At 39.0% G+C, this 16,864-nt stretch overlaps 1 protein-coding gene across 6 annotated transcripts in view; it reads left to right on the forward strand.

Annotated features, from left to right (window-relative positions):
- Positions 1-16,864, forward strand: part of HABP2 (hyaluronan binding protein 2) — an 82,548-nt gene that overhangs the window by 26,792 nt on the left and 38,892 nt on the right. For all 6 annotated transcript variants that reach the window (XR_012085615.2, XR_012085616.2, XR_012085614.2 and 3 more), the window contains 10 exons: positions 321-431; positions 2,935-3,051; positions 3,373-3,492; positions 3,766-3,937; positions 5,401-5,495; positions 7,258-7,513; positions 8,664-8,806; positions 9,519-9,653; positions 14,579-14,724; positions 16,639-16,843. Coding sequence is in view for 3 of the 6 variants with exons in the window: in XM_020779904.3 (XP_020635563.3) it covers positions 321-431; positions 2,935-3,051; positions 3,373-3,492; positions 3,766-3,937; positions 5,401-5,495; positions 7,258-7,513; positions 8,664-8,806; positions 9,519-9,653; positions 14,579-14,724; positions 16,639-16,815 (1,472 nt within the window). In the remaining 3 variants the exon portion in view is untranslated. The remainder of the gene's footprint in view (positions 1-320; positions 432-2,934; positions 3,052-3,372; positions 3,493-3,765; positions 3,938-5,400; positions 5,496-7,257; positions 7,514-8,663; positions 8,807-9,518; positions 9,654-14,578; positions 14,725-16,638; positions 16,844-16,864) is intronic.

Genomic DNA, 16,864 nt, shown 5'->3' on the forward strand with positions numbered 1-16,864 from the left:
AAGCTATCAAATAATCAATTGTTACCAATGTCACAATTTCCACAGCTGTTGTTCCAAATTTTGCCTCTACGCAAGTAGGGAAGTCTCTTAGTTTTATTTTAACTGTCTAGCCTTTTCTTCACCTTAGTTTGTGAGATAAATTTTTCTTCCACTATGGAAATTCATATTTATTTTTAATTTGCATTTTTCTAAAGTACATGTTTTTGTATGTATTGTTCTAAACAAACACGTGCTGGAATACATTCTGCTTCATTAATGATCCTTTCCTTGTAGAAGAAACTTATTTCTCATCAGAAAATAAACTTATTTTCCTGTGCTAGTAAATCCCTGCCAGGCCAATCCATGTCAGAATAATGGAGTGTGTGAAAGGAGCAAAAACAGCTATAAATGTCGTTGCCCTGAACCTTATACAGGATCTAAGTGCGAGAAGGGTGAGTGATGTTTTTATACTGTTACATGAAGCTGGGTTAGATGTTGGTCTTTCAGTGACAAATTTCCTGGAATGTAAGCCATTTGATTTTACATTTTTATCATCACAAATGCACAATTATTTGAATGATAAAAAATGCTACAAGTTTGCAGACCAGAAAATACTTTATTTACCTTGCAGTTTAATGGATAGGTATGAATATATTCCAAAGTTTGAAAACTTGTATGGAACATCCCTTCTAAAATCTTATTTTTGATTCTGTAGTATTTCTCAAATTCACTAGGTTCCCCAGCAAGAATTCTCAAAAGGAAAGGTCCCTAACACTGATCCTTGGGCAGGGGGGAGAGACAGAGGAAGTTCCATATGCATTATTTAGCTTTTTAAAAGAAAAGCTAAAACTAATATTTACATTGATAGTACTGAAAATACAATGGAACACATAGTTGCTGCCTTATTAATAATTCCAGCATACACCATTCAAGACAGAGTTCACAAATGGATCAAGATGTAAAGAAAGAGGCTGCAAAAGTTAAGTGTTTGCATTATAATTCTTGCAGTCCCATCATTTAGGTTGTCACAGCTCACACTTTTTCATATTCTGTGCAAAGGAAATGGTAAGGAAACAAACCAGAAGTAATAAAGGATAGTTGATAGATAAAAGGTCAACATCAAGTGGTCTAGTGGCATATATTTGAGGATGCAGATTGCTGCTTACAATGTGATAGAGTTAGGAATGGGTGTCTACAAAGATTTATTGTACAAGACAAAAGCAGTGGCAAGGCCTCATTTCAAACTACAGTGGTGCCCCACATAGCGACGATAATCCATTCCGGAAAAATTGTCGCTATACGGATTCGTCACTATGCATGGAAAAAAGCCCATAGGAATGCATTAAAACCCATTTAATGCATTCCTATGGGCAAAAACACCGTTATGCGAAAATCCTCCATACGGCCGTCATTTTTGCTGCCCGGTAAGCGAGGAATGGGTGCGAAAACACAGCGGGCGGTCATTTTTTTACCCGGTGGCCATTTTTGAACCGCCGATCAGCTGTTCCAAAAACATCGCTATGCGAAAATCAGTAAGCGAAACAGCTTACCGATCATTGCAAAGCGATGTTTTACCATTAAAAACATCACTATGCGGATTCATCGTTAAACAAGGCACCCGTTAAGCAAGGCACCACTGTATACACTATGTTAATATTATTTCCCCCTCTTCTTTCATTTATTTTGAAAGTATGTGAAACACCAGATTGAACTAGGACCCTTGCAAGTAGTAGGGCTGAGGAGATACATATCCTTTTGTAAACATCATCCATTTCATCAGGTGCAAGAATTGTTAAACACGTGAGAGTGAGACACCAGTACAAAAAACATACTGGTATTTTGTACAGTGCTATCAGATCCTGACATGTGATATGCTATGGTAACATTATGTGTTGCAGTTTATTAATATAATGTCAGGGACATTACATTTTAATTACATTTTATTTTTATGCTTTTGAAAATCTTGTCTATATATTTTTTTATCCAGTGAAGTCTTCTTAAAGTGATCTCCCTGGGATGACTTAACCATACTGCTGTAGTTTCAGTTTGTGGCGTAATCTTTTTCTAGGGCTATGTATCCCTATAACTCTCATTCTTGCATGCCAGGACAAAGAATTACCACATTCATCTTCAACTGTGAGGATTTGAGGAAATTTCTTACTGTTCTTGAATTTTTCTCACAGAATTTTTGTGCAACAAACAACAATTTGCACAAGTTCATAGTGGAAAAACTGAAAGGACTGATCCTTAGTTTTGGGGATATTTAATGGTTTAAAGTCTTGCTCCAGACTGTGTCTTTCTCATAATCACACAATCCAGCTGTGTTTGCTGCATGTGAGTTTCAAGGACTTGGCAAAATGAAGGCCCTTTGTCTGGCTGTCACAAAAAGTGAGGGATCTGAAGCAGCTGAGAAATTCACCTTTACGTTTCTCTCTGGTCTAGACAGCCAAAAGCAATGACAGCCAAGAATTGTGCAAGTATTCTCTATATCCCTAATTTTGTGAATTACCAAGAATGCTTCCACAGCAGAGTCATATCAGGTATCCCAAGATACATTGCTACAGAGGCATTCAGTGTGATATGAAAGAGTCATATGATGTAACATATACAACAGACATCTGAAGACAGGGTACCAAAGCTGTTTCAAGCTGTCTTCATAGGTTGAAGATAAAATATAGACCAAAGGTTAATTCTAATCAACTAGACAAAATGTCTGTTGACAAACATGTGAGTTGATTTTAGCATACAAATTGCTTCAGGACTGATAACCCCTGGACAAAATTTGTATTGGGGAGAATAGAAAGATGATGAATTGGAGGTCCAATGAGACAATGTAATAAATTCAATGAGCTAAATCTTTAGTGTGCAGTATGACAAATTAGAAAGCCTATGAGAATGTGTATTACAGTATATTATAAATTTTCTTGTTCTTTTTACTTGCTCTATAAACCACAGTGAAAAATACCTGTGAAACAATAAACTGCAATAGAGGAGATTGCCTTGTGACTTTAGAAGCTCCTTATTATCGGTGCCATTGCAGACACCCTTACAAAGAACCATTTTGTGGGAAAGGTGAGTACCAAACGTGAGAGAAATTTTTGTGGTCAGACACTTGTCATCAATTCCTAAATTCTGTTACAGATGTCATGTTTTAATATTCTAAGAATAATTTCATATTTGGTTTCCAAATTTTTACAGTTACTATTTAAAACATTACCTCAATCCAGACAGAAGGTATTTCCCCCCTAGTCAAGCCATATGGAACACTCTCCCTCAGGAGATCAGGATGGCCACAACTTAATGACTAAACAACAACAAGCTTCTTGTTCTCTTCACACATGTATCAGTCTCATTTTAATGCTCTAATCTGTTTTATTTTTTGAACATTGCCAGCAAAATCCGCTTGTCGACCAAATCCTTGCAAAAATGGAGGCACCTGTAAGAGACACAGGATAAGATCCAAGTTTAGCTGTATATGCCCTGAGCCATTTAGAGGAAAATTCTGTGAAATAGGTGAGGATGATAGAAGGAGGGAAGTATTTCCTTTGACTGTCTGCATTTGAACATGGTGGAATGTGATGCAAATCTTTGTAAAATACATTCTAAAGGTGTGTGTGTGTGTGTGTGTGTGTGTGTGTGTGTGTGTGTGTGTGTGTGTGTGTGTGTGTGTGTGTGTGTGTGTGTGTGTGTGTGTGTGTGTGTGTGTGTGTGTGTGTGTGTGTGTGTGTGTGTATAAAACACTTTGAGAAAAGAAGGTATTTCCATAACATGGCAATCCTGTTGCAGGAAGTCAAGATTGTTTCGAAGGAAATGGCCATACATATAGAGGAAATGTTAGTGGAACAGTGCTCCAGAAAACTTGCCTTCAATGGAATTCTCACCATCTTTTAGATAATAGTTACAATGCTTTTATGGAAGATGCCAACTTTTACGATCTTGGTGACCATAACTACTGCAGGTAATTTTCTGTTCAAGCATACAGGAAGATCTCCTTCCTACTTTCCATAAATAACACTGGCATTCAGGCAGATTTGCTTTTCCTCACCATCCCCCATTCCATATCAAGTATGTTTGTGCATGTGTGATATATCTGTGATAAATATGTCAGTCTAATAAATCAAGTCCTGTTCCCAGTAGTAGAAAGAGCTATTTTGGACACATTCACAACTGTATCTTCTTGACTGCTTTAGCTGTGTATTTCATGCTTTAACAGGGAATTGGACACAATAACTTGTAGTTCTGCCTAGCTCCACAGTTCTATGATTCTCTTTGTAGTATAAATACTAATAATTGGTATTAGATTAGTGGAATCGAATACCCCACATCTCAAATAATGAAAATGTTCTTTGTTGTAATGACTGGTAGCGTATATGCATGTCGGACATGTCATCTCCCTCAACATAAATTGATAATATTATGGCATGTCAATTATATAAAAACAATGGCCATATATAACATAACATATAAGAATGCATAGCAGTCCCTTGGGTATAGTTACTGCATTCCATCCCTTGTGCATCAGGATGAACTTAATTATATAGAGTCAAGTTTTGTTGCACAATCCACACAAAACTAGACATACAATGTAGGCACCCTGCAATACCAGCACCTGAACAATTCAAAACATTCTCCCTGAAACTGAGTCATTTGCCATATGCAAATTGTTTTCTGAGGTCTCCATATGTCAGAAGTGACTTGACAGCACATAATATAATAACCATAGGCTGAGACAAACGTTCTAGCGCTCTCCCTCTTCTCCTCTGTTTTCATTTTTATTCCTTTTCTACACATGGACAGCAGTGTGTCAATAAGAGCTAAATTTCCATTGTTCTGACTTAAGTGGAATGTCTCCTTGAATAACACATATATCACTATCCATTTGTAAAAGAACAGTAAATCTGAGAGCTGGAGTAATCCCTGAATAGTATGTACAAACAGTTTGTTGTTAATGACTGAATCAAACTATACCAAAGCCAAATAAAAAAAAAATTCTCATTGTTTTTGGTGAACCATGATGTCAAGAAGCAGCAGCAACCATGCCTCTACTTGGGTGTAAGAGAATATTGGATTTTGGAAATCTTTGTGAATTCAGGAAATATATGACATGTATGTCAAATGTAAAACACAATCTGAAACTTAATCTTAACCCACTGGTAAACCTCAGTGTATTGGAGTTCTCATGGGTCAGAGAATACCCCACATCTCAAATAAATCCATGTTTTTTGTCTTGATGGATGAAGATGAAGAACGGTCTTTAAAAGTTCTTCAGTGTGAGCATTGTTCTTTTTTTTTTAAACTCTCTTTCAAGTTCTTCAATTATCTTCAAGGATATGAATAAATAAATGCATTGGTTGCTTTTTTTAAAAAACATGTTATATCACAACTCATTCGTGATTGGTGAATTTTGAAATCTTCCTTCAGGAATCCAGATGGTGATGAGAAGCCCTGGTGTTTTGTCAAAGTGAATAACAAACTGAAATGGGACTTCTGCGATGTTTCCCCATGCCCAGCATCAGGTAAAGTGGATATGGAGCATATTAAAGTTGAAAAATGCAGCAGTAATTCAGATTGGCAGCCACTGTCAATTTGATACAGCCTACAAAGTTATACTGACTCCAGTATGATTTAATTTTTAAAAAAGTGTTCTTGAAACTCTGCCCAAGAGTTTAGCGATATTACAGAATCTGTTATTTGTAACACACTGAGAAGTGTATGCCAAACAAATAACAGATCTTGGGATATCTATTGTCAGGGGACATCAGAGAGAATGAAATATGAAACAGTACAGCAGAAAACAAACCATTTCCAGAGTAAAAGAATAATATTCTACACAAGTCTTTCAGGAATTCTGTTTTGTCACTGAGAGAATCAGCTTTGATGCTCTGAAGTTCAATTTCTGTAGAAAGCTGTTTCAGAGTTGGAAAGTATCAAAAAAACTTAGAAGGAGATATGGATTCCATCTGAACCCTGTTGACCGGGACAGCAGAATTTGGTCACTTCTCCTGTATTTTCTGTTTGAAGTAAAGCACATTGGGGCATATGACGAGTAAAGGGACAGTGGAATGAAAGATTGACAGGTCGCTTGGGGCATCTTTTTCATTCTTATCTTTCCTAAGTGATCATTTGTGATGCAGTTTGCAAGTCACCTCTCTTTTCTAAAGAGATGTTACCAGGCACGGCTACCAGTGCAGCCACATGAATAAAAGCCTGGTGCAGGGGATCCTGGAACCAAATCTAGGATTTTTTCCCCATCATGCACGTGTTTGAATGGATTTCCTGAAGCAAAAGATATAAGCACTCTGTTTCTATCTATCTACAAGTTTCCAAAGTAGTTGTTCCTGCCTAATAGACATAAACGCACAGTGGAGACAGGGGTAACCTCCCATTTAGACTACTGCAGTGCATTCTATGTGAGGCTAGGTTTGACAATGACACAGATGTTTCCGCATGTGCTGTCAAGTCACTTCTGACTTAAAGCAACCTTATGTGACCTCCAGAAAGACCTACCAATAAAAGTTCCTGCAAACTGTTCACGCCTGTTGAGGTAAAGGCCATGGCTTCCTTTAGTGATCCAATCAATCTTGTGCTCAGTCTTCCTCTTTCCCAGAATTTTTTTGGTTTTTTTTCCCCAGTAAATCTTGTCTTCATGACTTGTCTTGCTAGCTGTTACGATGCCTTGCTTTGATGCTGCTAGTAATACTTAAGTCCCACAACCAGGCTCAAAAGGCCTAAAACCAATTTTCTGCTTATGCTCTATCACCAATTCTTTGGAACTCCCCTTCTCCTTCTCCTTGCAGCCTTCTTGGGTGCCTGAAAGTTGGTCTTTGGAGGGTTTTCTAGCACTTGAGAGCAGATTCTGAGGTTGCGCAGAGGGCTGTAGTGCGCAGGGGCATAGTGTTCCTCCTGGATGCTGTGACAGAAGATCTGTTAGCAGAGCCATGCCTATGGAACCTAGTCTATTGTGTGGAAGCCTTTTTTTTAAAGAAAATTAATTCAAACCAGCTTTTCTAGTCAATTATTTCCCTGCTTGTCTAAGCTTTGATTTATGTTTCTGCTGCATTGATTTGTGATGCAGCATTCTTCAGTGCACAGCTTACTATTCTTTAGAAGTTCCAGGTGCCTCTTTCTGTGTGTAGCTGTACTGTTCCTTCCCTTTTAAAAAATAATTTGAAATTAAAAAAAGGAGAAAAAGAGGAATGGAGGAAAGTTGTTATCAGTTAGTCTGAATCAGATTAGAGATCAGAATGACTTAATCTGGTTGTCTCCTTGGCATTCCAGCACAGTCACCTAGGAATAGAGCTGTCACTACCTATAATCATGCAGAGAATGATGCGCGCGGTACCTGTGGAAAACCAGAGATAGTAGGACCATACAAGAGGATCTATGGTGGTGCCAAAACAGTCTCTGGCAAGCATCCCTGGCAAGCTTCTGTGCAGAGGAAGTTTTCAATGGGTCTCTTTTTGTCAGAAGGACACTACTGTGGAGGAGTACTGATCGAGCCATGCTGGGTTCTTACTGCTGCGCATTGTATTATGTAAGCATTGTCATTGTATCTAGATAATTTTTTGTTCCAAGTGGTACATTAGATGAAGTTTGCCTTCCACAAACCACAGATGTCAAAATAAGTAGCTGATGTGCCTCACCTTGTAGCCTTGCTGTATGTGAGATTTTTTTTTGGTCTCATATGTCGTCATCATCAACATCTTAGAAATGCAGAACTGGAAGGGACCTTATGGATCATGGAGTCCATGCCCTGTCAAGGAAGCACAGTAGGGAATCATCTCCCACTGGCTCCACCTAAACCATTCAGCTAAGAATGTGTACATTCCATATGAATAAGGACAACATGGAGGTGTTCCATTTGGTCAGATACCACCCTACCTCTGGCAGATACATCAGTGCAGTATCAGAGTTTATCCCCATATCTTTGAGCCTATTGGCTATTTAAGACATTGAAAATCCCAGGTTGGTGCCAAAGCTTTCAGGTGTAATATTGGTGGCATTGGAATCTGCTGGTTCAACTGCAATGACTTAAAAATTAATTCTTACACATATTTCTATGTGCCCTATAAGGTGCAATGTGTGAGAACTGATTACATCCTTCTACATGTCCTGCCATTTTAGGTAAGATTACTTCAGCAGTATAAAATGTATACATCTTGCAGAGGGTAAACAATTATTCAATGTGCATCAGGGCCAGCTCTACTGATATATATAGAGTGAGAATTCAGGGAAGAGATGCTGGAAATGGAGAAGTGTATGTGTGCAGAGCCTTGCACCCTATAATCTAGCCTGCTGACCTTAGGTATCATGGAGGATGCTGTCCCATTAGAAGTACTGAAGTGAGATTCAACTGCCCATCTGGTCTGTTTTACAATGGGAAGGAAGCTTTGTCTGGTCTATCACAAACAGAAAAAGGTCTCAAAAGAGCCGTGCCTTTTAGATTATATTGTTTTACAATTTAGGCGTCTGTAGAGTTTTGCACTTGGGTACCATCTGCTTGGAATTTTCATAACTGAGGATGATAGGTTGCATTGTCTTCCAAACTTGTTAAGGCAACAGAAATGTTTTCCATGCGGATCAGTACCGGCACAGGGAGTGAACCACATTACCTTTCAATTCTCTTGTAGATCTGTAATTCTGACTCACTGTTCTTTTGGTGGGTGGGTGTTTCTCCTTCATAGAACAGAAGCACGGACTCTCCGAGTGTCTCTTGGAAAACAAGACCTCCGTAGGAAAGAGCACCACGAACAAATGTTTGATGTAGAAAAGATCATTAAACATGGGCACTACACAGAACGGGAAAACATCCCATACAATGACATTGGCAAGTTCCTAGTTTCATTTGCTTACAGTGCTTACAATCCTGCACACAATTGCCAGTGAGGACAAAGAAAAAAAAAACCGTAAGCTTTTGCTCGAGAACATTGGTGCTGCTAATTATGAAGAAGAAAATATTGTTCCTGAGTCAGGCAGGTTAGGAAGAAATAATTCAGTTAAGGCTGCACCAAATTGCAGTATTGCAAGAGGTTGTGCATGTAGGTGTGCAAGAGGTGCTGCACAACTGGATGCCCACCTGCTTATGAAAGTATATTAGATACCATTACTGGGTTAACTATGGAAATGTACAATGATGAGGCTTGTGCAAGTACAATGACTAATTTGGATACAAGTCTCCATCTTTTGCACCCCAAGATGACACTAAGTGAGCAAACATCACCAAAATAAAGGGTTATGTTGCACATTTCCTTTCCAGTTGCCCACTTCTCTGTTTCATCCTCCTCCCTCTGCCTTTCATATAAAAGCATTAATGAGGAGCAAGCATCATGGAATTGACCTTCATGTGTCATTTATTGATTGACCCTGAGAAAGTAATGGAAAAATCAAAACTGACCCATTAAGGAGAAGCAAAGGCCTCACAAGCAGAATGGTTTAAATAGCAAAGCTTAAGTGATTGTACTTGTTGCTTCCTTGATATAATTCAGAAGGCGTATAACATCTATAGTATCCCACAATACTGTCTTCCATTTTGCTTGCAGCACTGTTGAAGCTGAAACCAACTGGTGGCCATTGTGCAGTAGAAACAAAATATGTGAAACCAGTCTGCTTGCCCAATTCAGCATTTCCTGATGGCACAGAATGCTACGTATCAGGCTGGGGTGAGACAGAAATAGGTGAGCCGCTATTGAGTTGCACATGAAATATTATAGAAAACAGTGGCAGGAGCTGTGTAAATTTTATTATTAAAATACTTCTATTTTGCTGTACGTCGAAAGCTCTCAGAGCAGCATGCAATACATAAGAACAGATTTAAGATACTTTTAAAGCAATGTAAGTCAGTTAAACATAATCAAACAAACAAAATCCTGACAATCACATAGCTCAAAACCAAGCATGATCATTTAGCTTCCAAGGATTGAATGAATAGTCAATTTTATTCTGGTGGCAAAATGTCAGTGCCAGTTGGGCCTCCAGAGAGAAGACGTCATCCAAACAAGGCACTGAAGCCCGGAAGGCCTTCCCCTGTATCTCGATGTCATGTATTCCTGTCAACACCAGAACCCAGAAAATGGCCTGCTCAGCTATTCCTAATGCTCAAGAAGGTATACATAGGAAGAGGCAATACGTCTTGTGTACTGAGGCCTCCCATTCCCAGTTTTCCCTTTGGTGACAATTAGGTAACAATTCCTCTGCTGCTGTAGATAGGTAGGCATCTCTATTGCTGCTTGGTTGAACTGTCGTTGCTGCACACCAGACATGTTATTTTTGGCAAGGCCCAGTCAATGCTGAGATGATCAACTTGAGGTCTAACCTTTTTGATGTGTGTACAATGTGACCATCTTTGTGCCCTTTAATCTGACCTATTTGCTTCAGGTGCAAAAGAGGACATTGTCCTTTTGCCAATGCATCCTATGGAGATTTTTAATGTGGCTACATTAGTCTAAAACCCTATTCCTAGTCCTACTTAGTTGTGCTATTAATATGTATGATTGACACACAATAAGGGGAATGTGCTAGCCCTGTTCCCTCCACTGTCATTTTCAAGACAGGAAAGTGCTGGTCTGAAAAGTGGGAGGTGCTATATGTGAAAAGCACTTCTATATGATATAGAACCCCACAATAGGCTCCTGATTCAAGTAGAAAAGTCACTCAGATATAGCTGCCTTCACATTTTCAAACTATTGCTTTCACATGTTGAACATGGTGATTAGAGATGGGCATGAACCCTTGGTTCAGTAATTTATCCCAGTTCATTGAGTGCCTCATTTGGTATTTGGCAGTTCTGCCCCCTGCCCCCTCCAGCAGGTGCCCACTCAGAGGCACCACCTGGAGGAGGTGGGGCGGGGCGCCCGTCAGAGGGGGCAGGGCACCAAACTGCAGAACATCCATTGTGGCACTCTACAAACCAGGTCGAATCACCAAAACTCCAGGGCCCATCTCTAGTGGGGATGGAAAAAGGTGATGCTAACATACTCTCCCTCATGACATGTGGATTGCATATGGTTTCAGCACAATTGAATATGGCTTGTGTTGCACATACGTGCATTCATTCAGCATGAGCTGTTTACACTTGTTGGCTGAGACAAGTTGGCTGAGTGTCCAAGGATCCTTCACAGATGTATATACTCAGAACACATCTGAATTCGTATGTTTGCTCTGTGGAGCATGTAGACATTTCAGTTCCAAATTCCTGCCTGTAGATAACATACCTAATGTTACAGCTTTTATTGGTAAGGAAGGACTGTAAGGTTTGGTCAAGGTAGAGGTGTAAGTGAGGACACAAGCTACTATTCATTACTCCTAGAGAACACATCTGCCAAAGAAGAGAGCCGATAGATTTTAAATTCAGAACCTACCCCATACATTTCAACATGAAGTGATTTCTGAGGGTGAGGGTGGCAAATGGGCTTTGCAAAAAATGTGAAATGTACAACTGTATTTGGAATAAAAATAAGAAGTAATATTTAGACTGAGCTTTCCCGCAAATTCCTTTTTCCCGTTTCTGCCACTTGCCACTCAACATCTTTACTTAATTCAAAGAATCAAAACAGAATGAACGAGTCTATATGCTTTCATTTACCAATTCTGAGCCATAACTTGGAAAGAAATTCAGGAACTGTGACAGTATTTTCCAGCTTATTGGTTTGGATAAGCTTCTGATATGAAGCATCTGGATTTCTGGATGCATATTGAAACTGAACTGCCAAATCTATTCAAGTTCACCTAAACCTCTGTGACACACCATGAGTTGCTAGGAAGGAAGAAATCACTCTTGTGCTTAAAAATAAGATAATGAGAGCTTTCTCATTTTTAAAAAAACTGCATTTTTTTTCACTTTTCAGTTAATGAGTTGCTGTAAAATTGCAGGTGGATGTGTCAATCATGTTCCCCAAAGAACTCTGATGTATTATGAGCAATATAATCCAATATGAAGTGTACACATCTTTTGATATAATTCATATTGAGAGTAACAAGCATCTGGTTTGCAGATTTCGTAGATTATGTGCTGATGATGTGAGTTAATAAAACATCATTCTTCCATGACCCAGTCACCTTTTAAAACTAGCACATTTACAGTCCAGTGTAGTCCCAAAAGTGACTTTCTGATGTGTATTGATGCCGGAATGGCTCTGCATATTGAAGTATTTTGTTTGTATCCTGGCCTTTTCAGCTCAGGGAGTAGTTGCTTAGCCTCACAATAAAGATCTGAGTTAGTTTAGGCCTAGAATTCATACTATATCCATGACTTCTCAGTTAATTACAGTGAGACCTGAACCTGTGTTTCATGCAGCAGAGCCAAACAATCCCACTACATGCCACTGGCTGCTTGATGTCACAAAGGCCCTGGTCAACCAACAGGAACAAGGAAATGGTTAAAAAAAATCCATTATATGAATGAAGGGAGAGTTCCACCTATGGAGGACCCCTTCTACTCACAGGGAACTCCTTCCATGGGGACAAACACTTTAGGGTCCAGCCAAGATCCTTTACATCACGGGTCTTATCTTGGATCAAAGGGCATTCAAAGTGTGGCATTGCTTGAGTAGTTTCAGAGTATTTGTACAGCATATGATCTCAAGAATGGAAAAATCTGTTTCCAGTGACATTGCCATCTTCCCACTTAGTTTCCACATTTTGCAGTATGCACATTCAGTATATTTATATGGAAAGCCAGATAGAGCTCTCCTTATAAAAATCCAATACAGAGCCTAATATTGCATGTCTCTGGGTGTAGACGGACAGACATATGTATAACTGATTTTCAATCGTCTAATTCATTGGATTTTAATTCTTTTTGTCTCCTAAAATGTTTGTGAGCTAAACATTTTAGGGAAAATATAAATGAATGAATGAATTCGGCATTGTGCCTGGATGATCAGATGACAGCTTAAACAGAGGTTCATTTATGCAATTGTGTCCAGATGTTTTGAGGACACATGCCTTCAGTTATACCACCACCACCACCACCATCATCATCATCATCATCATCATCATCATGATGTTGTTGTTGTTGTTGTTGCTGCTGTTGCTGTTGTTATTGTGGCTATCTTTGAAGAGCTCCAGAAACTGTAGTTTGGTCTACAAAAATATGCTGGTGGGCATTTACTTATAGGATTTCTGCAATACGTATCTGTACTGGTTACCAATTTGTTTCACACCAAAATTTGAATTGTTGGTAATGAACTTTGAAGCCTTAAATATTTTAGGTCCAGAATACTTAAAGGACAGACTCCATCCTTGTCTGTCCCACCAAACAGCTGTTGGAGAAGCCCTATGTTTAGCTACAGCGAAAACATAGTTGCATACACCTGGGAGGCGGGAAAGTTTTAAGGGTCAGATCATACTTCCGCACTATTAAAGAGCAGGCTGGGTAGGTGGGGCTCGTCAGCCATGGAAGGCAGCCCATCTAGGAGAAGAAAAACTCCGAGTTCAAACCTCCACTGCCTTGTGGCTATATCCACTCATGGAAAAGGCTTCAGGAGTTAACCTAGAGGCAAAATCTGGAGCCAGAGTCCAGAAGGCAGTTCGTGTCGTTCTGCCAACTCCTGCAACATTGCTGGAACCAGTTGTATTGGCTCTTGCCTTTCCATTGGACCATTTCAGCAACGTGGAGAGGGGGGGATCTGCTGCTTGGGTAAAAGCCTATCCTCCAAATTACTTTACCCAGGCTTCATGCTCTGGAGAGGACATTCCTCGATTCAGAGCATGTTACCATAGTCTCTCGAGACTGAAGGATGTCTATGCAGCAGTTGATGAGAGACAAAAGAAAGAGCAGTTGCAGTTGCCATACCAGAACTCAAAAATTATTTCTTCCTACAAGATGTCATTGTCTTTGCCCATGTTTCATCTCTACACAGCAGTGGTTCCCAGCCATGGATCTCCAGATGTTCTTGGACTACAACTCTCAGAAATCCTGGCCAGCACAGCCAGTGGTGAAAGATCCTGAGAGTTTTAATCCTAGAGCATTTGGGGACACAACGTTGGGAACCCCTGCATAAGGCAAAGACCATGCTCCTCTTTGGGGGGGGGGCAAGTGCTTCTTGTTCTATTAATATTAACAGAACATTTTCTATTAATGTTAGCTAATCTTATTTTATTGTACTTTGTCATTTTATTGTGTTTTACTACTAACTGCTGTTAGCCACTGTCCATGTGTATAAACTCTAGAAGGGTAGATATAAATGTTTGTGTATATATAAACAAACAATTTGCAACCATGGCAGAGTCATTCGCTGACCCATTTTTGCCCTTGAAATTCTAACAAGACAGGATCTTCCTGGCTCAATCTGCATCTTACAAATATAACAGAATGCCAACTTGCAAGGGCAAAATGTCATTACAGTGTCTGACTCATATGAAAGTCTTTAATGCCATCCTTACCTTCATAACCTTCCTCTTCCTTATTCGTTTTGCAACCCTAGTCTTTCATGATTCAGGAAAACATCTATTCAGTACGGTGTGTTTGTTTGCCTTCTGACAGATAATCGTATTTTTGGCCCTGCCAAAATCCTATGATCCTGTATACTAAAACCAAAGACTTAGCACAGGGAAGATGGAAAGTAAGACTTTCTTCATTTTTCTGGCATTCATCTTGTAGGTGAATCATCTCATCAGCTGTTAGATGCCAGAGTAAAGCTGATTTCCCAGATGCAGTGTAACGCACCGAGTGCATATAATAACAGACTGGATGAAAGCATGCTTTGTGCAGGAAATCTTCAGAGAACAAGAGCTGATACTTGTCAGGTCTGTTGCTTTTTCGGTATTTGAACACTAATTTCTCTTTTAACAAAATGTAAATAGGCTATGCAGAGTAATGTCTGGCAGGGTACTACATATGTATCTGCTTCTTGTATCAGATACATTACAACAACTTCCTTCCTTTCAACATGATTTAAGAGGCATGTCCTTCAAACTCACAGCAACTCTTCTGGTGACAGGCAATCTGGCGGGGGTGGTACTTAGAAGATGAACTGGTATAGGTCATGAAAATATGGCAGTTTTATCATTGTTCTCTCGATATGGTACATTAATACATTTCATATTTCTATTTTTTTAACACCACCCTATTTAATGTTCCATATCGGGTATGTATTTTCTTTTTTGCAGTATGCTGACAAATCTGCAGTATTGAATAGATTATTTATTTATTTATTTATTTGACTCCTGCCCTTATATATAAAGGCGGCACAAAGTGGTTTATGAGCAAAATCAAACAATCTAATAACCCCACAATATATGAAATGTCAAGGAAAGCAAACACGTCCCAGGGTGAAAGAGATGGTAGAAGAAAGAAAATGATAAGATTCAACTATACAGTGCTGCCTCGCAAGTCAAATGTCTAGCAGGAAGGGAAAAAAAATCGCAAGACAAATGGTTTTGGCAATGGGGGTTGATGACTCGCAAGACAATTGTTCCTATGGCCGTGTTTTCTGTTTTTTTGTTCCTGCCCCATGTTTGCTGATTTTTAAATGTTTTTCTATGATGTTAAAAAAGTTAACGTTTTTTTGATTGAAATTTTTGAAATCACCTGCGCAATATGTATGTCTTTAAAGAGCACTTAATGAACCCTTTGTAAACCAAATTTGACTTTGTTCTGACTTTTTTTGTTTTGCCCATAGGAACGGAGTAATTAGATTTCAATGCATTCCTATGGGAAAATGCCTTTCGCAACACAAATTTTTCGCAAGACAACATTAACTGCGGAATGAATTAAATTCGTCTTGCGAGGCACCACTGTATTATGATGGACTAGTAGCTGCTGTAGGTGATTCTCAAATAACCTAACAACTTCTTACTCTCTCTTACCCTGCTTACTGTGTGCGTGGAAACTCTCTGCCATATGTAAGGCCTTCCACAACACATATATTTACTCAGATCATTATCACAGGCATTCTATTAATAAAACAACATCATCAGCAAAATCCTACAATTTGCTTTTCAATTCTTTGCTTAATTTTGCTTTGGTTTGTTTTTTAATTACCTTGGGGGCCTTGGGAAGCTAGATACATAGGCCAATAATCAGTTCTGTAGCTCCACTAGCGTAGAAGGAATGACGTCACCAGCAGCAGGAGACTGCCACTAATTAAAGAGTTCCTGCTTCCATTTTAGGTTGCACACAAGTTCTGCACAATGAGACAAAGCCACATACAGCCCAAAATGGAAGCAGGAACTCTTTAATTAATGGCAGTCTCCTGCTGCCAGTGATGTCAATGCTGCTGTGCTGCTGGAGATACAGAACAGGCTACTGGCTACTTGTAATAACCATGTGCTCCAACTGATTTCCTCAAAAAAAAACACCTCTCAATTCTATTGTTAAAATGATAAAGGGACTGTATTAGAAAATGTATGCATGGATTCAAATCAGAATGCAGAACTACTGCTTTATCAGTTGTAATATGATTATTATGATTGCATATATGATCAACAACTGGCCTTTAGAGTTTGGAGCTTCCCTTGTAAAGATGCAGTTACATATTATTTCTTTTCCTTTTCTATGTTTACACTGTTCATAGATTTAGTAAATCTATCACTTTTGTGTCCAATCCCTGAAATAAATATACTGATAAATCCTACATTATCTAGTTCAGTCATCAAATTCCATTGCTGTCAATACATTTTGTTATTCAAATTAAACACTTTATTTTATTTTTTTACTAGGGAGATTCAGGAGGGCCTTTAACTTGCATTAAAAATGGTTCTTATTATCTCTATGGAATTGTGAGCTGGGGAGACCAGTGTGGATTAAAAAATAAACCAGGAGTTTATACTCGAGTCACAAGATTTCTCAACTGGATCCGTACAAAAATTCAACATGAGTCCAATTCCCACAACTAAGAAAGACCTTTCAGAAATGAAGAGGAAGGTAAGCCTCAGACACTTTTGT

This window comes from Pogona vitticeps, chromosome 3 (assembly GCF_051106095.1).
Source record: "Pogona vitticeps strain Pit_001003342236 chromosome 3, PviZW2.1, whole genome shotgun sequence".
Taxonomy (NCBI): Eukaryota; Metazoa; Chordata; class Lepidosauria; order Squamata; family Agamidae; genus Pogona; species Pogona vitticeps.